This window comes from Typopeltis vanoorti, chromosome 4 (assembly GCF_054136105.1).
Source record: "Typopeltis vanoorti isolate ZY-2024b chromosome 4, IOZ_Tvanoo_1.0, whole genome shotgun sequence".
In the NCBI taxonomy this organism is placed as follows: Eukaryota; Metazoa; Arthropoda; class Arachnida; order Uropygi; family Thelyphonidae; genus Typopeltis; species Typopeltis vanoorti.
Genome location: NC_143552.1, coordinates 63,201,181 through 63,224,174, shown reverse-complemented (window position 1 = coordinate 63,224,174; position 22,994 = coordinate 63,201,181). Strand labels below are relative to the sequence as shown.

Below are 22,994 nucleotides of genomic sequence, written 5' to 3'. Positions count from 1 at the left end.
GTACTTTCGGTCCAACATACATCCAACTTTCACTATCATTCTTCTCACTTTCACTCTCACATATCTTTCTTTGTTTCCGTACTTTCGGAATAACATGTGTCCAACTTTCGCTATCATTCTTCTCACTTTTACTGTCATTCATCTTTCTTTGGTTCAGTACTTTTTTCAACATGGTTCAGTACTTTTTTCAACATGCGTCCAACTTTCGCCATCAGTCATTCTTTTTTCGCTATCATTCATTCTTTCGATTTTTTTTTACTTGCGATTTCTGCATCACGCCATTTCTACTTTCATTCGTTCTCTCAATTTCGTTTCTTTCCGCCTCACTTTAGTCCCTTTTAACATCCGTTACGGTTGTCAAATCGCTCTTTTTCTTTTTTCCTGATTTTTTAACAGTTTTTTCCCTGTCTTATTCACCATCCTTCTCTTTCAAACGTGCACTCGCGACACAATTGGTACTAGCACTTTCTGTCATCAACTTCATATTCGCATTCATCAATTCCTCGTTCAGGTCACATTTCGCACACACCCTTCTTCCATCCGCACTAAACATCCACAAATCATTTATGTAATCGAAGGAATACATATAACAGACCTCACACTTAATGAAACGACTGAAATCCAATTTAAAATCATGGAATGACAATGCTGCCGCCATTTTTTTTTTTTTTCTCTGCAGGTTACTAGGTCCGATATTAACGATTTCGTATTTAGTTTAAGCAAGAAAAAAAAAAACCACACTAATAATATCGGTAGCGTACAACGTTTACAGCCGCTCTTACTTAAACAATTACACATATATACTTAATTATTCCTAGTAAAACTTATCTGAATCAGGAGCTCTTCAAAACACGTCCGTAGCGCTTGACCCACTAGCGCCCTCGCGCTAGTGGGTCAAGCGCTACGGACGTGTTTTGAATTTATATAGCTGCTGAGAGATAATTACCTGAGGCATCATGTCATGGAGTGGGGATACGAGATTCAAGAGTTCTGGATCTGATCATTGTATCAGAAAACTTAACACTAATCTAGCTAAGCTGCTTCCATGTGAGAAAGTGATCATGTAGCCATGACTCGGGAGATTGTCAGATATGCAGAACTTTCTGTTCAGATAGGATATATGTTGAACTACAAAGCAGGTGATTATGACAAGCTAAGGAGACAGCTTTCAGCAGAGCAATGGCAAAAGAATTTGGAGAGGAGAGAGATTTTTGCTGCATGGGAGATGGTCAAGGGGTATTTGAAGACAGCAGTATAGAGTCAGAAGGATAATTTAGGTAGGAGTTAGATGGATGATAGCTTCCTTAAGCAGGAGTTACACACAAAGAAAAGATTGTTGAGAGATTATAAAGAAACAGGTGATCAGCAAGCCTATGAACAGTATAAGGCTTAGGCAAGAAGAGTAATTGGTATGATAAGGACATTCAAAGCTAATTATGAGAGGAAGCTAGCTGATGAGGTCAAGCAAAATTATAAATTATAAGGTGTTTCATAGAATGGAGGGAGACAAAACTAGAACAATATACCATTCCTGGAAGTGCTATGAAAAGTATGAGTAAGGGAATGAGAAGCAAGTTCTTAGCATGAAGAGTGGTTGCTGAGGGAAATGGATTGCCTAAGAGTGTGGAGTGCAGAAACAGTGAATGAGTTTAAGGCATGGTTTGATGAGATTTGTGTGTGTGACAGTGAGGACCTCTTGTGATGAGCCTTTTGACTGCATGGAAGCCTAACTTTGATAATAATAATAATAAGCTACTACCTAGATATGTAGTTGAAATTTCCTCTATGAGGCATGCATGTTTGTGATTGTCTTTATGTAAGAAATAAATTTTATTGCCATCTGTAAGAATGCCACTCTGCTTATTGGAGACCTGAAATGGCTTGAAAAAGTTCTGTGTTTGATCTTTAAAGCAGAAATTCTGGATTATGCATAAAAATAAATAAAATGAAATAATTAAAAACCTTATCTTACCCATAGTAATAATGTATCACAGATTTATCACTTTTCACAGAGTAGAATCACATAAAAACTACAGAAGGGATGCTTTTATGGCAGCAATACCAACCAGAGTGACCAGAATCCTCTTTGCAGAACCAGTCTAGACATCACAGAACAGTGGTTCTGGCTTATCTCTGCTCTGCAAGTTGTGTGTCATGGGTTCAATTCCAATGTAACATGGATGCGTTTGAACATCTTTAAATGGTAGAAAATGTTCATTGTTCAGTGTGAAACCATTTATTAGAAGCCTGAAGTAACTTGGAAATTCAATGTTTGCTTTCTAGAGCAGCATTCATTCGATTATCTCAACTTACCCATCCATAACACTAAGATGTACTTTAAGTTTCCAACCTTTATAGGTTGGATTTGACAGCTTTCTTTCTTTCTCTCAGATTCCTTTACTCCACGGTACTCTTCCACACTATTTTAGAATAAATGTGTGTTTAAGCTTAGTGTTACCAATAAAATTAAAGTAAATAGAAAATCCCAATTTTTAGAAGAAAATGGCTTTTTTTTTTTTTTTTCATTTTCTGGTGTTCAAGTTATACTGATAAAGTCTTGGTTTGAACATGATATATAAAACAGTTATCACATTAATGCCAGTTGTCACTTTACATTTAAAAACATTTCAATAAAATGGACTTATTTGTACTGATTAATATTGTACAACTAAGTGATCAATTCATTTATTATTATTATTTTGGTAACCTCCATGGAGTCAGACTCATCATGAGAGGCTCACTCAACCAGCAACATGTCTAGTATAATAAGCTTTGAAGTTATTTACACTGCATGCATTCACAATGCTCTCTAGCAATGCATTCCACTCATTAACAACTCTCCACATAAAAAATTTGCTCCTCTCACACACACACACACACACACACACACACAGTTCTTCACCACATCTTTATACAACTTCCAGGCATGGTTTCTCATTCTTCCCATCTTATCATGCACTCTTTTTATAATTCCTTCTGTATCAATCTGATAGAATTCTTTAACTAACTTGAAAATCTTTATCATATTTCCTCCTATCCACATTCTCTCAAACACTCTTCATAACCAGCACTCTCAGAGTACTGATATTAATTTGGTTATTCATCTTTGGATTCTCTCTAATGTTTCCACATCACAATGAAAACTAGGTGACCAAATATGAGCACAATAGTCCATATGTGGTCTGACCAGTGTCTTATATACAGGCACCACCATCACCACCTCCTTATCCCTACATGTCAATGTACCTTTTATAATAACAGCAATACGATGTGCAGTCTTTACAACATTTGCGATGTGCCCTCTGAACTTCAGTCCACTATCTACCATCACTCCAAGATCCCGAATCTCATTCACTTCCTGAAGTACAGCTCCACAAATACAGTACATAGCGTAATATCTCCGTATAACAAAGTGTAACACCTTGCATTTATTAATATTAAAACTACAGCCTCACTCATTTGTCCAAGCTAAAAATCTATTCAAATCTTCCTGTAGAGAATTTAACATCAGCACTACTCCTGATAATTTTACCTAACTTTGCATCATTCGCAAACATTTGAAGATCCTCCCCAGTCAATCCACGTGAAATATCATTAACAAATAAGTTAAACAGTAGGGTGCCCAAGAACAGAACCCTGAGGCACACCATTGGGCACCTTCCTTTTTTGAGCCACGGCTCCATCATACACAACTTGCTGGTATCATTCACAGAGCCAATCTCTGACCCATCTAACCAATACACTGTACTATCTATTCCTATCCTCTGCAGCTTGTATGCCAACTTATCATGTGCTAATCTATCAAATGCTTTTGCAAAGTCCAAGAATATCACTGTATATGATTCTCCTTTATGCAACACATTCATCACCTTACCATAAAACATAAGCAGATTGCTAAAACAAGACTTGCCCTTCACAAACTCATTCACAAAATCAGAGAATCTTATGTCCATAAACCCAATCCTGTATTCTATTTCTAACCAATTTTTCCAATGCTTTGATCACAACTGCAGATATACAGACTGATCTATATTTGGAAACTTCTGTTCTCAAACCATGCTTGTGGAGAAGTATTATTTTGCCTTCTTTCCAATCCTTAGGAACCTTTCCCACTGCAAGACTTTCATTAAATAATCAGGTCAAGGGCATGGCCAACTCTTTTGAACATTCTTTAAAAATACGTGGTGATATGTCATCCATTCCCACAGCCTTATTAATATCTAACCAAAGCAACACTTGATTCACGTGATTCTTTCACCTTTAATTCTCCTAATGAGCTTCCATAACTCAATCAGTGTAGATGAAGGCCTTTGATCAGAAAGACCTGGGTTTGATTCCTGTCGATGATGTGAATCTTTATCTGGTCTCTTTCGATTAAAGGTAAGTTAGCTGGTCTCATACAGAGGTAGAGGGTTTTTTCATCTGGAAACTTGGGTTTTTTGTCCCTCAGAACAGGCAAACTGGTCCCCATGAATACACACAGATTTACAGCCATGAATACTTACAACAATATGTGGAACAGATAAGGCTCTCACCACATGTTGTAATGTCCATAGTTAACCATGAGTCAGATCATGGTAATCAACTCCCAGATAGGAGACACCACAAGAATGGAATGGGAATTCTCCTAATTCTTGCCTCCCTTCTACATGTTGCACAGCATCATTCATACCAATATGATTGATATACACTGATGAAGTGTTCATTAAATAGTTCCATTATATCATTTGCTATGGTTACTCTGCCACCATATCATTATCAACCACATTATATATCACTTCACATATATTACCACATCAGTATTAAACTGCCATAATTATTTTTCCTCTTGCTTGCTACATGGCAGAAAAATTCCCTTGGATTAGCTTTGACCTGGCTGGCCAGTCTCCTCTCATATTCTACTTTTTCTTTTTTAACCATACTTGTCACTTTTCTGGCCTGTAATTTATATTCTTCATGCATCTGTTCACTGCAAACTGTCTTGCACCTCCTCCATGACAACTTCTTTTGTAATACTGCTTCTTTGATTTCACTGTTCATCTATCTCACTCATACTCTATTTATTCGCTTAACTCTTGGTAAAAATGCAGTTATTCAGTGCATGACTGCATTTCACATGCATTGTCACCATCCTTTCTACACAATTCATCAACCAATGTATTGATACTAGTTCACTATGGAGTTTCTCATAATCACTCACCTTATGCTGATCATCTGACCAACTGCTACAACAATTGTTGTAGCAGTTAGTCAGCAACTTTAACAAACCAGTTTGATTGTAGTGTAGCTTGTTTTCTGTGTATATTTGTATGCTCCAGAAGATGACCTTGACATAAAGGTCGAAACGCCAAATGTAGATTTTAGTTATATTAAACCAAAGGTTTTATTCAAACATGGTAGTTGTCTCCATAATTTTCAAAAATGCATTCAGATCACCGTGTAAGCTTAAAAGAAAGGATTCAGATCATCCATGGAAATTATACCCACAAGTGCTGCAATCAGTATGGTAAGTTAAAGATACATATTTCTCTCTTGATCAATCGGCTGGCCTTTTTAAAGAGATGCAGAGACAATAACCTTATTCCTATCTGCATCAGGCTAAAAAAGAAATTTACGTCTACTAAAGCACTCCCTATTTATGACCGCACAGAAAAAGCAATGCTCAGAGAACAGATCCAAACAGCCTGCCAAAACCTAGCAATAACTCAAAATCTGGTTTCAAAATTGCAATCTGAACTATCGAACTATATTAATCCAGACATTCTACAAGTACTTGAAAGAATTACTGACAATTCGGCCAAATATACCCTGGAAAAGAATAAAGAAAAACTCAAGACCAAATTCCACAGTTTGAAACAACAGCGAAATATGGCAGCCAATCACAGGAATCCATTCCAATCAGGATACCTCCTCCCCAATGGAGACAAGGATCGACAAGGGAGACAAGGATCGACCAACCACCGGCAAGCAAAAACCATATGATCAACCTATCAAGCCACACCCTGAACAGCGGCGAACTTACGCTGAATAAAGGACTTAACTATGCAATAGCATCTAAAAAGGTAAACAAATTGGATTTTATCTACCACATACAAAGAGGCATCAGGTCCCTACCTAACAATATAGCCGATAAAATATGATTAGAAACTAGTAATGTCCTGAATATTAAGTAAACCATACAGAACAATCTCACAAAAACAGAACTAACAGCAATTAAGTCATTAAAAGCCAACCAAGACATAATAATAATGAAATCGGATAAAGGCAATGCCACTGTCATCCTTGACAGGTCAACATACATACTTAAGATGATCAACTAGTAGCCAATAATAACACACATAAGCTGGTAAATTATAACCCAATAAACAGGATAAAGGATAAAACAGAGAAACTACTCAAGTCTGTCACTTCTTGGCCACCGGACACGGTTAAAAAACTCAAACCCCACTACGCCCGTCCCCCCAGAATATATGGGGTCCCGAAAATACACAAACAAAATGTGCCCCTTCAACCAATTGTGGAAGGAATAGACAGCCCTTACTACTTAGCCAAGAAATTAGCATCAACGCTCAAGGAGTTGGTAGGTCATTCCTCCTCCTACATAAAGAACACACAACACTTTATAAACAAAATTAAAAACATAACACTTGATAAAGATGACTTATTAGTCAGTTTCGACGTTTCTGCCCTTTTCACTAATGCCCCCCCATCAATGGCACAATTCTCCTACTACAGAACAAATTTCCACCCGACATTACGGCCCTCTTTGCCCACGTACTACAGTCTGGATACTTCATGTGGCAAAACAAATTTTACCTACAAAAAGAAGGTACAGCCATGGGCTCACCACTATTCCCCCCAATCGCTAACTTCTACATGGAAACCTTTAAGCAAATGGCTCTTGATTCCGCCACGCTAAGACCGAGAGTCTGGCTTAGATATGTTGACAACGTGTTTGCGATCTGGCAGCATGGGCGACAAATGCTAAACACATTCCTTAGCTACCTCAACAAACAACACGAACACATTCAATTTACCATCGAAATCGAAAATCAAAACTCGCTCCTGTTCCTAGACACACTGGTCGCATGTCTTCCTTCAGGCAGTCTATCCTTCATGGTCTACCGAAAACCGACACACACTGGAGAGTACATACATGCTAATTCATACCACCACCCATCACAAAAATATGGAGTCATTAACACTCTTAAAAACAGAGCTACAACAATTTGCTCTAACTAGCAAGCCCTACAACGAGAACTAAAAATTATTAGCAACATATTCATAAATAATGGCTATAACAAAAATACTATTAATAAAATACTCCATAAAACAACAACAACAAAAACGAATCTAGATTACAGTAAAACCATAGCCATCCCATACATTAAAGGGTTATCAGAAAAAATCAACAGAGTCCTACAACATTATAACCTCAATGCCACCTTTAAACCACCCACTAAACTTAAAACCATATTCAACTCCTCTAAGGATCCTCTCCTCCCATTGGCACATCCTGGAGTCTATTGCATCCGCTGCAACTGTAACTTACTGTACATTGGTGAAACAGGACAATCCCTATACGCAAGAAAGAACACATTAGACACATTAAATATAACCATTATGGTGAAGCAGGCCTCTCAGATCACGTGCTCAACACCTTACACCAAATCAACTGGAAAAGCACCCGCTCTTTACATCACACAAAAACCTGGTATGAAAGGAAATTTAAGGAAGCTTGCAAAATCCTGATAAACCATCCAAATATCAACAACAAAGATGGCATGAAAATTCCAAGGATCTGGATGGCACACATTCAGCCTATCTAATATATAAGATCCAACATAAGTCAGGACTCTAGCCAATCTTCAGCTAGTATTAGAAACCATTCCATACCAACTAGCTGGAATGTACATGTATAATCGTGATGTTAATATATGTATATAGATAGATACATAGACTTGTTGTTGTTGTGCCCAATGTATTTCTACAACCAACAGATAACACTAATAATAGGACTCTAGCGTTGATGTATAATTTTTTTTTTTTTCACCAGAGGTTAGGTCAACAATTGTTGTAGCGGTTGGTCAGTAACTTTAACAAACCAGTTTGATTGTAGTGTAGCTTGTTTTCTGTGTATAGTTGTATGCTCCAGAAAATGACCTTGACATAAAGGTTGAAACGTTGAATGTAGATTTTAGTTATATTAAACTAAAGTTTTTATTCAAACATGGTAGTTGTCTCCATAATTTTCAAAAATGCTTTCCTATTTGACTATCTTCCAAACCAATACCTCATGTGTCTTATTCACAGCCACATCCAGTGAGGATATCACTAAATCTAACATCAATAAACCTCATGTTGCTTTCATCACATGCTGCTTTAGAAATAGTTATCCCACAGAAACTCAACAAATTCGCTCTCCTTGTTATTATATAATATCTCTTCTTTCCAATCCACATTCCTATAATTAAAATCTCCCATGAGGATCATCTTCCTTTTACTTGCCCATCTAATTTGTGTAAACATTTCACAATCAATACTCTCCACATTCCCCTGCCTATAACAGCATCCTATTAGATATACTATTCTACTGATCTCAACTTCACACCAAACAGCTTCAAAAATCTTCACATATACTACTATTTTCACTTCAACTCTTGAAGGACACAATTCCTCTACTATCATTAACAATACTCCCTCTCCTCTCTTCATCCTCCTATCCTTTCAAAAAATTCTTTTTCCTGCCTTTTCAAGTCCTGACAGTATATCATCCTCAGTCAATCAAGTTTCACTTATGCCAGTTATCTTAGGACATACTGATTCAATCAATGCTACAAACTCAGCCCCTTTATTTTTGATACTCCATACATTAGTATACAAGCATCAAAAATAAAGAGGCTGAGTCATTAACACAATTCTATTCATATTCTCATCATCCCCATTGTTTTGCACTGCTATTTTCATTTCCTCAACCTTTGTATCCATCCTCTTCCTATCCTTCAGCTACCTGCTTCTCAACCTCTCTCAATTTATATCAGTTCTTTTCTGCAAAGCATGAAAATTCAGTTTCCTTCTAAACTATACTGACTATCACTTACCATGATCAGAGATAATAATGATGTTCACACAGCCAAGAAGGTTTCGAACTTGTAGGCCTCTAATTAAACGATTAATTGCTATATCAAGTCTCCTTAAGATCTTTGTAACCTACATGATTTTAACACATGAGAAATTATACACAGTAAACATTCTAATGATAGTTACATGATATATAATGAATCAAGAAGTTTCAATAAAAATTCTCAGTAAAGTTACTAGCTGATCAAAGTTATATGACACAGTGGCAGTACCAAAAATACTTAAATTATTAAATGATGAATCATGTTACATGTAGTATATATGAGACTTGATAATAAGCTGGATAAATTTGATGAACATATTACAATTTTTTTCCCTATATATCTAAGTCATCCTTAGGGTATAACATAAGAGGTAATTAGTTTAAAAAATTAACAGTTAAGCATAGATTCATAGGATGAAAATGAACAACACTACATTATTAGTAATTCAAGAGAAGCACAGCCCTATCTAACATTAGAGTCAAATGGAAACTAAGCTGTTGGGTGGGGGGGGGGGGGAAGGATGGTGAGGAGTACTTAACAAAATCGACTAGGATGAACCTAATCCAAACTAAAATGACTGTTTAGATTGGAACTGGGCTTGGTCTTGGCTCCACAAGGCCAACATGCTGAGCAACAGCACCACACATCGCCAAGTAAGATTCCACCATTTTGCTGAGCCAGCAGAAACCTACCATGAATGACAGAAAGCACAAAAACGTAAGTGAAAATGTCAGTAAAGTTATTATTGATAGTCAAGTGGAAGAAGCGAGTAACAGTAGGCATGGTATAGCATGAATTAAACAGTAGATGATGAGGAGAATGACCAAATGTAATGAAAGAGAGAGAGAGATAGCACACTCATGTGTGGAGTCATTCATAGGACAAAACATGAAATAGAATGCTTAGAAAAATGTACAGATGTGAGGGAAGAGAAAGCAGAGTATATGAAAGAACAGAAAAAGAGAGAGAGGATCAGAAGAGAGTTCTGTATGGAGGCTCCATGATAAAAGGAGTGCTTCAAGAGAATTTCATGAAACTGTTTTTCACTGACACAAAGATCGAGGATTTTTTTCTTTATGGAGAACCCATCTACAAGAGGTTGGTCAACCTATAGTACACTAATACTGTGGATGGGCAAGAAGGAACTTGTTTACTTTTACCTTGAAGAGCTGTAGATTGTATTCCTTGAGAAACACATAAGATGGCAGCTGTTCCAGGGGGCAGCAGTAGAAGGGCTGAATGAAGAAGAGGAGAACTTTGTTCTTTGAATTTGGAATGTTTCATAACTGCAATCTCCCAAATCACTATATATGGAAATAGAACACAGGCAGTTATGAGAAACTAAGAAACCTTCTTGTAGCAGTGCAGAGACATAAGAATATGAAGAGAAAAGATGTTAGCAGTGTCAGGATAAAACAGGTAGGATTGCTTTAAGGAAGCATATGGAAACTAGGCATATTTATAGATACCTACACATCTAATAAAAATATAAAATTTTATATGGAAACTCAGATATATTTTATCCAATGTAAAATGGACATCATCAGGGAGAAGGACTGATAACTACATCTATTATAAGAACGAGTCACGTTGGATGTGCTTACTAGCTCGTGCCTCAGTTGCAGTTGAGTTGATAGGATTACACTATTAGAGTTCAAAGGAACAATTTTAAAAGTTTTTGCAGATTAAATAACCTAAAAAAAAATTTTTTTTTAATAGTTAATAGTAATCACTTCCCAAAACATGGAAATTGCCACCATACAGTGGGATCTGTTAAGGTTTGGGCAATTTCGTGCCATTTTACATGTTTCAAGAAAAAAATGATGATCAAATTTGAACCTGATGGAATGAAGAATCTTTGGTTCAGAGAACTCTCTGTCTAGTGTCAATAGAATGAGAATCAAGGCCAGACTTTTCAGATTCCAAAAATGAAATACAGTCTTGATGTTCTTGAATTCTAATCAAAGCAGAGCAGCCAGTCTGTCCAAAGTAGCAAAGATGACATGCAGGGTATTTGATGGACACTTAGTAAGGAGATGAGGTTAATGTATTCTTTGTAGATGGTAAGAAAAAAGACAGTTTCTGAGTTAGTTTGAAGGAAGGGTATAGAATGAATTTGCGAAGAATCCATGCTATTTGTTCGAAGGTTACTTTAAGACAGGGTATCGAAATTCTTTTCACATTGAATTACAATTAGTTCAACGGATGATAATTATCAATAATTTTCTGAACTTTAGTTTCATTGTATCCATTAGACATCAGATTACTTTTAATTTTATTGAATTCATCTTACAAAAGGAAATCAGAAGAGCAGATTTTAGGAGTTCTATGTGCAAGACTTTTGATAATACCTATAGTCTACAATGAATGATGGTGTAAGGATGAGCAAATGAATCGGCTAGTAAAAGTTGATTTTTCAATAAACTGAAAATTCACCATGATCTGTAGAAATTCAAATTCTTAAGGCATCTGAAAAGGGTAGACAGTTGATGCATTCACATTCAACAGTGAACTTGGTAAGATGCTGCTACTGTTGAGAAGTTATGAATTCATCATCCCTGCAAGCTTTGTCTCTATGGTCTCCTTAAAGTCCACAAAGATGGCTATCTATTATGCCCAATAGTGGACTGTATGGCTTTTCTACATATCACCTTGCAAAAAATCTTTATTGGCATCTTGAATCTCATTGGTCACACTAATTCTTATACTAAAAATAGTCATGAATTGAAAGAAAATTACAGATCTATGTCTGTCTAATAATGAAATTATGGTTTTGTTTGATGTAGTCTCCCTATTCACCAACATACCACTGCAAAGAACCCTTCAGTTTTTGCAGTCTGATTTTCCAGAAGACATTGTCAGCTTATTTAAATTCGCCATCAATGCAAAATATTTTACATGGTGGAACAAGTTGAAGGAACAGCAATGGGAAGTCTTATCTTGCCAGCTGTAGCTGATAATTTTATGATACATCTAAAAAAACAATCATTTCACATTACTTTTCCCCAGCCCTCGCATATGGCTTCATTTTGTTTATAATGTCTTTGCAGTCTGGTCCCACTTAGAGTCAGGATTACTTCAGTACTTGAAAAAAAAAAAACTCTTTGTACTACCTATCAAATTTTCTGTTGAACTTAAATCCAATAACTGTCTACCCTTTTTGGATACCTTAGTAATTCGAATTCCTATAAATCATTGATTTCTTTTTTATATATATCAAAAACCAACTTTTATTGGCAGATATAATTCGCTCGTCCTCATACCATCATTCATCATAGTGGACAGGTATTATCAAAAGTCTTGTACAAAGAGCTCATTCAATCTGATCTTCTGACTCCCTTATGTAAGATGAATTAAATAAAATTAAAAGCAATCTGATGTCTAATGGATACAGTGAAAATACCAATCAAAAAATTATTGATAATTATCATTTGTTGACCAGACTACAATTAAAGGAATTTCTGAATAAATAGTACAGATTCTTTGCAAATTCAATCTGTATGCTTCCTTCAAACCAGCTCAGAAACTGTCTTTTTTTTATCATCTACAAAGGATACATTACCACTCGTCTTTCCTTATCAGGTGTCTATCAAGTACCCTGCTTGTGTCATCTTTGCTACTTTGAGAGACTGGGCACTCTGCTTTTATTAGAATCCAAGAACATCAAGATTGTATTGTATTTTTGGAATCTGAGAAATCTGGCCTTGCATCTCATGCTATTGACACTAGGAGAGTTCTTTGGAATCTGACAAAGTTCTTTTTTTTTTTTTTTTTTTGTCTTTTCCTTGAGACATGCAAAATGCTATGAAATTGTCCAAACCTTAAAAGATCTGACTGTATGGCAATCTCCAAGTTTTGAGAGGTGAATACTATTAACTGTTTATATATATATATATATATTTTTTTTAGGTTATTTAATCTGCAAAAACTTTTACAATGGTTTCTTTGAACTTTAACAGTGTAATTCTGTCAACTCAGCTGTGACTGAGAGACGAGCTAGTAAGACATTCAATATGACTCGTTCTTATAATAGATGTTTTGAATGTAATTATCAGTCTTTCTCCCTAATGATGTCCATTTTACATTGGATGAAATATATCTGAGTTTTTAAATAAAATTCTATATTTTTTTCTACATAGCTAAGTCATATAAGTATCTATAAAAATAAAACAGGTAGGAGTTGGATGAATGAGTAGCATCAGCAGATAAGATGCCGCAGAAAGAGACTGAGGATATATGAAAAGAAAGCTGATCAGCAAGTTCATGAAATTCTTGTGGAAAGGCTTAGATGTTGGTTATGCATTTTCTTACTAAGTAATTTAAGGAAATTACAATGTCACTAGGATATACATTAAAATAAATTTTAATCTACTTCAATATTTCAGCAACGTCACGTTGCCATTTTCAAGAAACTAAAGAACAAGACGTACACGCAGTCACAACAAACAATAAATGAGGAAGAAGCAGGAAGCTATTATTTCTCCTAGTTCATGAAAGTATAGAGCACAGGCTACTAGAAAGGTAACCAGTATGGTAAGGAAGGCAAAAAGCTAATTATGAGAGTTCTTTTGCTATGTAGTGAGTAAAAGGAACAATGATTGCTAAAGGATAACTTTAATGAGTGCTAATGGTAGAGAGGTAACAGAAGAAAACAAAATAGTTGAGTTACTGAATGATCATTTTTCAAGAGTGTACCATCCAGGTGCAATCTTGCAAAATGATCTGATATGAGAATAGAGGGTGAATGAATTAGAGGTGCTTATGTTGTTGTGGAATATGCAAGGAATTGGGAACTCCTATGACCAGGCTGTTTAAGTCTCAGTTCTGAAGAAAGTAACAAGGGAGTGGAAATAGGGAAAAATATTTGCTTAAAAGAGGCTCTAAGACAAAGTAATAAATTATAGACCAAGATGTCTTTCCTCTTTTTCTTCTTCTTCTCTTCCGTCTAAGATGGGTTGAGTCTTCTCTTGAGCAGGATCTTCCAGTCTTCTCTATTCCTTGCTGTTCGAAAAAGTTCCTTATATGTTCTGCATCCCGAGATGTTCTTTATTAATTTCATCCAGGTAATTCTTGGTCTTCCGGGTCTTCTTTTTTCAGTTGGAAAAGTATTGATTAGGACGTTAGGAATTCTGTCTGCATCCATGCGTACAGTGTGTCCAAACCATCTCAGTTGTTGTTTTCTAATTTTTTCTATTATTGTCTTTTTATACAATAGTTCTTGTCTGACTGTGATGTTTGTTTTCTTTTCTATCTAACTTGTTCTATTTATTTTTCTTAAGCATTTCATTTCAAATGCCAGCAGCTTTTTCTCCTCTCTTTTTTTTTAACTGTCCACGCTTCTTCTCCATAGATGACTGTTGGTATAATTATAGCTTCATATAATTTGATTATGGCTTGCTTAGATATCTTGTTTGTTTTCCAGATTTTCTGTAATTTTCCCATGGTGGTCCATCCTATCACTATTCTGTGTTTGATTGTTTTGAGTTCATCTATTGTTTCTGTTAGTTTTGATCCAAGGCATATGAAGTTGTCTACTTGTTCAATTTGTTCTCCGTTTAGGGTGGCTGAGATGGGTTCTGTTCCTCCCTATTTTCATCACTTTTGTCTTTTGTATATTTATTGTCATGCCATATGTTTTACAGGTTTCGTTTAGCTTGTTGATCAACTTTTGTAGTTCATTTGGGGATTCTTGCAAGAAGGACGAGATCATCTACATATTTGATATTATTTATGTTTAAACCATTGACATTGATTCCAGGCTCATTGTCTATTGCTTTCTTTACAACTTCTTCTAGATATATGTTGAATAGGATGGGGATAATGGGCATCCTTGCATTACTCCTTTTTGGATCTCTATGGGTTCTGTTGTGAGTGTGTCCTTTTTAATTATTGCATTTGTCTTAGAGTAATATTTTATGAGAAACTGTATTATATATTTGTCTATTGCTTTTTCTAGTAGAATTTTAAGAAGGATTTCTCTGTTGATGTTATCGAAAGCTTGTTTAAAGTCCACAAAACAACAATATAGTTCTTTATGGTCTTCCCAGCTGAGCTCTGCTAGTTGGTGCAATGTGAAAATTTGGTCTATTGTTGAATAGTTTCCTCGGAAACCAGCTTGTTCTATGCCTATCATTTCTTCATAGGTGTTTTTTAATCTATTTTCTATAATTCTTATGAATATTTTATAGGCGTGAGGGAGTAAATTGATCGGTCTGTAATTTCTGTAGTCTCTTTTGTCTCCTTTCTTGTATATTGGAATGATCTTTCCAGTTCTCCAGTCAACTGGGATCTCTCTTGTTTGTAGTATTTTATTGAATAGGGTTGTTAAATATTCTATTGATATGCTGCCTCCATATGACCACAGTTCAGTAGGGATAGTATCAATGCCTGGTGCTTTATTGTTTTTCATCTGTTTTATTGTGTATCTAATTTCTTCTTGTAAAATTTTTGGGTGATCATTATTTTCTTCTATTGTTGGCATTGTAGTTTTGTTTACTTGGTGGAAGATAGTCTTAAAATGGTTTGACCAGATTTTTCTTATATATTCAATATTCCCGGTTTCAGTCATCTTGTTGTTTATCATTGTTACTGCTTTTGCTGAGAATTCCTTTGTAATTTCTCTTACAGTACATGGAAGACTTTTAGGTTGTTTTGTTGGTATGCTTCTTGGCATTTCTTAGCTTTTTCTTCTAACCATTTTTCTTTGGCTTTTTTGCATAGGTTATCAACTTTATATTTTTTAGTGCTCTGTATTTTTCTCTATTCTCTTCATTGTTTTGTTGGTTTACAAGTATCTTGGCCTCTCTTTTCTCTTCTATGGTAGCTATGATTTCTTGGGTTATCCACTGTTTGTTTATTTTGGGCTTGGAACCTAGAGTGTCTTTTGCAATTGATAACACTGTTTCTTTTCCTTCTTCCCAGTATTTTCCGCTGTTCTGGAAGATGGAGGGTTTTAATTTCAAGCACATCTGTTCTAAAAATCGACTTCTGCTTGAGCTATCTTTTAGTTTTGATAGGTTGATGTTTTCTTCTTTTCTGATATTATTTTTCCTGTTGAATTTTATCTTCACTTTGGCAGTTAATATTTCGGTCAGTGTCAAAATCAAAACTTCTTAATGTTCGTACATTATTTACTGATATTTTCCATTGTTTGTTTATGATGATATAGTCTATGCAGTTCTTTATATTACCATCTGGTGATGTCCATGTATATTTATTATTAGGGCGTTGATAGAACAATGTGTTTGTAATCATTAGATCGTTTACTTTACAGAAGTGGAGTAATTGTTCTCCTCTGTCGTTAAGCTCTCCGTATCCAAATTTTCCCATCACATCTTTTTTGTCTGCTGTGAACTGTCCTATTTTAGCATTAAAATCTCCCATCACTATCCTCTACCGTTTTTTTTTCTCTTTTTTTTTTCACTGATACAGGACAACTGTTTTTCAGTGAAGCAAAGATAGAAAGAGCAACAAACAGGAAAATGATATAGAAATTTTTCAAGATGACTTAAATAGACTACAAATGAACGGTTATCCATTGTATAAGGCTTTGATTAGGCCACACATGGACTATTGTGCCCAGATTTGGTCACCTGGTTTTCAGAAGGATGAAGAGATGTTGGAAAGGGTCCAAAGGCGACTGACTAAGGTAGTTTCTGACCTCTGGAATGTCGAGTATGAGGAAAGATTGAAAAGATGTAATTTGCAGAGTCTAGTGGAGAGAAGGAAGAGGGGAGATATGATAGAGACCTACAAGTTGGTAAGGGGTTGTTATAGGATCAATGGTGGAGAAGTTCTACAGAGAATAGTGGGAGATCAGGGGAGAACCAGAGGTCATGCCTGGAAACTGTATAAAGAGGGTGTGAGTAGGGGAGTGAGAGGCAGGTTTTTTTTCGTGCAGAGTTGTGAATGATTGGAATGCCTTGCTTGAGAGTGTGGTGTCTGCAAGGAGTTTGAATGTGTTTAAGACCCGGTATGATGAGATGTGTGTGAGATAAAAGGACCTCCTAGATGAGTCTTTGACTCCATGAGGTCTTGTTTAATAATAATAATAATAATAATAATAATAATTATCAGTTTAACATGGCCTAGTGTCAAGTCATGTAATAAAGATATCTTGAGCTGCTAACTAGATTATGCTAACTAAATTAATTTATTTAGGTTTGTATAGGACCACCCACCGCACTACTTATTAGGACCTGAAGTGGCTTGATAAAGTTATATATTTGGTCATTAGAACAGGATTTCTGGATTATGTAAACCTTAGCCTATCCATGATACTAATGTGCTATAAGCTATCAGCCTTTTATGGAAGGGGATTCATATTAAAAAGATTATCTGAACCCAATTCATGATGTGATAACCTGTCAGACACCTCTGGAAATCCAGAAATATATATATATATATATATATATATATAAGAAAATTGCTTATTTATTACTCATTATCATCATGTAACAATGTGGTCAATTAAGAAAGGATTAAGAAATCAAAATATAACTCAAACTGTTAAATCATCCATCCATCTATCCATCTTCAAGGCCCACCTTTCCTAATTGGGTTGCGGGAGCAGCAGCTGCAAGAGGGACTTCCAGTGGTCACGATCCTCTGCCACCAAGCTCAGGTGTTCTGGTGAGACTCCCAGACATGTCCACCCAAGGTTTCGGATATAATCTATCCAGTGAGTCCTTGGCCTGCCACATGGCCTCCCACCCTCTGGCTTGGCAAAGAGGGCCTGCTGGGGGAGCCTCTCTTGTGGCATTCTGACCAGGTGCCCATACCATCATAACTGTGATCTCTCAACATGGAGAAGCAGTGGTTGAGTATTGAGGGTTCCCCCAGATTGCAGAGCTTCTGGCTATCGAGTCCTGTCATCCCCGCGAAGGACCCTCATTTCAGCCACTTGGATTCGTGTCCACATTCTTTTGGTCATTACCCAGCTTTCACGATCATAGGTGAGGATGGGGACATAGACTGTATTGAAGACAGCCAGCTTTGCCTTCTGGCTTAACTCCTGCTTCATTACTACCGAACGGCCAGCTCCCACAATATTGTGCTTGCCGAGCCAATTCAAGTATCTAGCTGTATGTCCCACTTTCCATCACTTGTGAATATGGACCCAAGGTATTTAAACTTCCCCACCTGCCGCAGTGGGACTCCACTCACATGTAGAATGCACTGGAATGGTTGTCTTGAGACCACAAATGTTTCCGTTTTGGCTACACTGATCTTCATCCTGGCTTCTAGACAAACAGCTACATCCAGGGTCTGCTGGAGGCCATCTGTGGCAGAGCTAAGCAGAACTAGGTCATCTGCAAAAAGCAAAAGTCCAATGCTACATCTTCCAATTCTGACACACTCACTGCCTCGGCTGTGCCTATCAATCCAGTCCATAAATATTATGAAAAGGAGGGAAGACAGGTATTATTATGCCTGTCTTCCATGCTTTGATGCTCATTCAGATATCCAAGCAGCCTGACACACTCGAGTCAGCCAGAGAACACCGTCTCAATTTAAGGCTTTTAGCATTTCGGACCGAATTTCATCATCACCAGCAACCCTGCTTGATTTTAGTGATTTTATTACTAAATGGGCCTCTTCTGCTGTGACACTAGTCATCACCCCATCTGCACCTCTTGGATGTCCACAGCTGCTGAGCCACCTGGGTTAAGAAGGCTCTCAAAGTATTCCCTCCATCTGTGGAGGATATCCTTCTCGATTGTTAAAAGTGCACCATCAGAGGCCTTAATTGCCCTTGCTGTGCATGATTTCTTCCCTCGGTTGCAGATGGTCTGCCAGAATACCTTGTTTGCATTTGCATCGGATAAATTGAATCTTTCTCCAAAGGATTCCCAAGCCCTTTTCTTTGCTGTCTTTACAGCCTCAGCAGCAGCTTTTCGCACCTCAGTGTATTGGAAAATTCATCTCAGGTGACCTGACCCTAAGCCATGTTAGGTAGGCCTCCTTTTTTGCCCGGACAACGTTTTGGACCTGTTTGTCCACCAAGGTGTCCTTTTCTCACTGCCTGTCACCACGCCAAGCTGCTTTGAGTGGATCTCATTGGATCCACTCAAAATCAGTTCTACCAGCATTGATGGTAGCATTCGGTTTCTGTAGCCATAGAGTGCAGACAACAAGGTGGTGGTCAGTTGACAGTTCTTCCCCCCCCCCCTCCTCACACAAACGTCCAGTACTGAGGAAAATAGGTCTACTGAGACTATAAAGAAGTCAATCAGAGACCTTTGTCCAAGTGTATCCCTGTAACAGGTATGCTTATGCACTTCTCGGTGCTGGAAGAAAGTATTCATTATGGACAAGCTGTTTGTACAGCAGAAGTCCAATAATTTCAACCCATTCATGTTAAAGTCAGGGTCTCCGTTCCTCCGAACCACACCCCTCCATGTCTGGTCATCTGTTCCAACATGTGCATTGAATCACCCATTAGCAAGACTGATTCCATATCTGTCACCCTGTCAAAAGCAGCATCCACTTCCTCTAAGAAGGCAGAGTATTCTGACTCCAGATTAGATACATAGGCTTGCACCACAGCCAAGTTGTGGTTTTTCATCTGGAGTCTCAACAGACACACCTGTCCCCCCCCCCCAAAGGGATCCACTTAACAACACAGTCTGACAGCCGGGGGCTTGTGAGTATCCCCACACCTGTCTGAGCAGACACACTGTCGGGCTCACACCAAAGTAGTAGAGCTTCCACCCATCATCCAGGTCGACAGTTCCAGAGCCTCTCCTCTTGGTCGAGGAAAGCCCAACTAAATCTAGTTGGTAGCGCTTGGCTTCCTAGACCAGTTCCTTTTCCTTCCCTGTCAGAGGAAAGATGTTTCAGTTGCCTAAAGCCATAGTCTGGTGCGGTTGTCATTGCCATTTTTGTCCTTTTGCAGAACCATTTCTTTGCGCTGCCGATAAACACCTCCCCAAACAGGTAGCAGTCCCATTGATGGAGTTTTCCTCTAGCAGAGTGCTGAGGGATGGTGTCTAAGGGAGACTGTAACATATTTTTTGGACAGGTCCCTCTGCCTAAAACCCCGAACACCTCCCTTGGTAACCCACGTGACGAACGATGTGGTGTGACCATTATATGATGACCTGACCATGTTACAGTGTTTGGTAGTGCCCTATTAGCACTACCACCATGGTTTGGGGCTGCTCGGGTTTCCCCTCATTGCAGCTGGCTTACATATCTGCAAGCCATTCTGCTATCCACCATCTGCAGATCCCGCCCAATAGCTGAGGCTCACCCTGAGCTGTTAAATCATAAACAATCAAAATTAGGCACAGTGATGCACCGTGTTCTCATGTTCATTGATGCATGTCAACTGTCCCTTTGAATAATCTGGAGATAATTATTGGAGAGGTAGAATTCTAGTCCACTGAGAGATATGATTAATGATTTCCAGATATCATTTAAGATAAGACCCTGGTTTCTGTTGAGTGATCCATGTGAGTGAATGATTGCAGTAGATTCCTTGATTCGACGTGAAAGGAAGTTGTCCTCTATATAAGGTATGGTGGCTGTATCCCAATTGATGGTTTAATTTGTTTTAGAAAAACTGTTTCTTGCTATTGCTGATCTAAAATCTGCTTTCAAGCTAAAAGATCTTGTTAACATATTTCCATATGTTGATAAGATCTTTTAGTTTGGAAACATGCTGTACCTAATTTAAACAACTTTTTATTTTCATTCTTTTAATTCATTAAATACAAAAATTTTCACTCATATTAGAATTAGAGAGTGCAGGTAAATGACCTTTTCTTGATGTTCTAATCTGAAAGAAACCAGAAAGTGGCATTTCACTAGACATTTTCCTTAAGTTCATCCATAGTGAATGCTATCACCATCCCTTCCAAAAATTCATTCTAATTCACCCAAAAAAGAGCTATTTCTATTTTAAAAGATAAACTAAATTGTGTGTTCTCTTGGCCAATTTGCCTGTATTTTTGTATTCTTTTATTTTGAATGCTTTACTTTTTTTTACTTAATATTAATTATTATTAATATAATCCAAATTTTAAAAACATAATAATAATAAAACTCAATTAAAAAATTGCAAACCTCTTTAGAATCTGGCCCATATTTATGAGCAGTATGATCTGGTTCATTGAAGTAAAGGGTAAGAAATGATGGTCGTTCTTCAGGTGATAAATCCAGCCATGATAGTATTGTATCTACTCTACAATCCCATGGTATTTTACTAGAATAATAAAATAATTACTCAGAAAATGTAATTTTGAATGATAATTCAGAATTGAATTAAACTTGTATTTATCAAGTCAAGTCTTCTTTTTTTACATTGATAAAAATGTAGTGAAAGAGTAAATTTGTAGCACTGATATTTGACTTATTATACAAAGTAGGAAGCATTGCATTGTCCAGATACATCTCACAGTTCAGTGTTGGCACTAAACTGTGAGATGTAGAACAGATACCAAGGTTGAATTAAGGCAGAAGTCATATATTTCCAATATACAATTACTCTGAATCAGAGATATCTGTAGAAAGGTTTGTCACTTGGTTATAAATTACATTAAACTTGTCAAGAAATTATACAGTTTAATCATTTATTGAAATATAGGCAAGCAAAGTTTGCATGTGAAGTATCTTCATGACTATATCACTTGTATACAGAAGCTGATGACTTCATATCAATTACTTAGAACCATAGAAATTACCTTAGAAATGTAACCTCTGTATATGGAGCTTAGTTGTGAAATATTTCATATGCAAACTTTATTTGCTTATGCTTGAATAAAGATTTAAACAAGAATATAATTTCCTGGCAGATTTATTGTATTTTTTAACCAATTGAGTTAAAAACTTTCAACTTTATTCCATTTCTTTACCACTCACTCACCATATAAAAAACTTCCTTTTCACATCCTGAAAAGTAAAGAACCCAGCTCTAACACCCCTGCTAACCACACTCTTGCCCAGCTTCCATAGTTGTCCCCTAGTTCTCCCACCACCAGTCCTGATCTCAAAAATATCCTCTGAATTAATCCTATAGAAACCCTTTAGCAATTTGAATGTCTCAATCATATCTCCCCTTTTCCACCTATCAACTAGTTTCTGCAACCCACAAATCTTCAACCTGTTCTCATATGGTTCATTCCATAGACCTGCTATCATCTTAGTCACTCGCCTCTGGATCCTCTCAACCTCCTCCCCATCAAGAAGGAACCTAGGTGACCAAATCTCGGCACAGTAGTCGAGATGAGGTCTTATCAAGGCTCGGTACAGAGGTACAATAACTTGTTTGTCTCTGCTCGTCAAGGTATTTTTCAACAACCAAGTGAGTTGATGAGCAGATTTAGCAACTTTTGCAATGTGCCCTCTGAACTTCATCTCCGTATCCATCAACACTCCCAAGTCCCTGGCCTCATCAATCTCCTGGAGTACAGTTCCACCAATGTGGTATACTGCTGCTAATCTTTTCACCCCAAAATGCATAACCTTACATTTTGTCACATTAAATTGACATCCATTCTCCTTAGCCCAGAACTCCAATCTATCCAAGTAATCCTGCAATATTTTGACATCTTCTGCATTCACTATTGCCCTACCCAACTTTGCATCATCAGCGAACAAATGAACTGTTCCACTTAGATCCTTCCCTTTATCATTAATGAACAGATTAAACAGCAGTGGTCCAAGAACAGAACCCTGCGGCACACCACTAGTCACAGGCCGTCTTTTGGATTCTACTCCTGAATAAACTACTCTTTGATATCTCTACATCAACCACCTAACTATTCATCTCACCAAACCTATATCCATTCCCATATGTTGTAGTTTACGGATTAGAATTCCATGTGGTATCCTGTTAAACGCCTTTGCCAGATCCAGCAGTATCAC

General features: G+C 37.0%; 1 protein-coding gene across 1 annotated transcript in view; it reads right to left on the bottom strand.

The window, feature by feature from the left end:
* Positions 1 to 22,994, bottom strand: part of LOC150107366 (venom phosphodiesterase-like) — a 291,454-nt gene that overhangs the window by 118,930 nt on the left and 149,530 nt on the right. Inside the window, exons 9-10 of the mRNA XM_090391228.1 lie at positions 21,195 to 21,333; positions 9,102 to 9,210 (exon numbers count right to left, since the gene is read on the bottom strand). Of these exons, the coding sequence (XP_090247354.1) occupies positions 9,102 to 9,210; positions 21,195 to 21,333 (248 nt within the window). The remainder of the gene's footprint in view (positions 1 to 9,101; positions 9,211 to 21,194; positions 21,334 to 22,994) is intronic.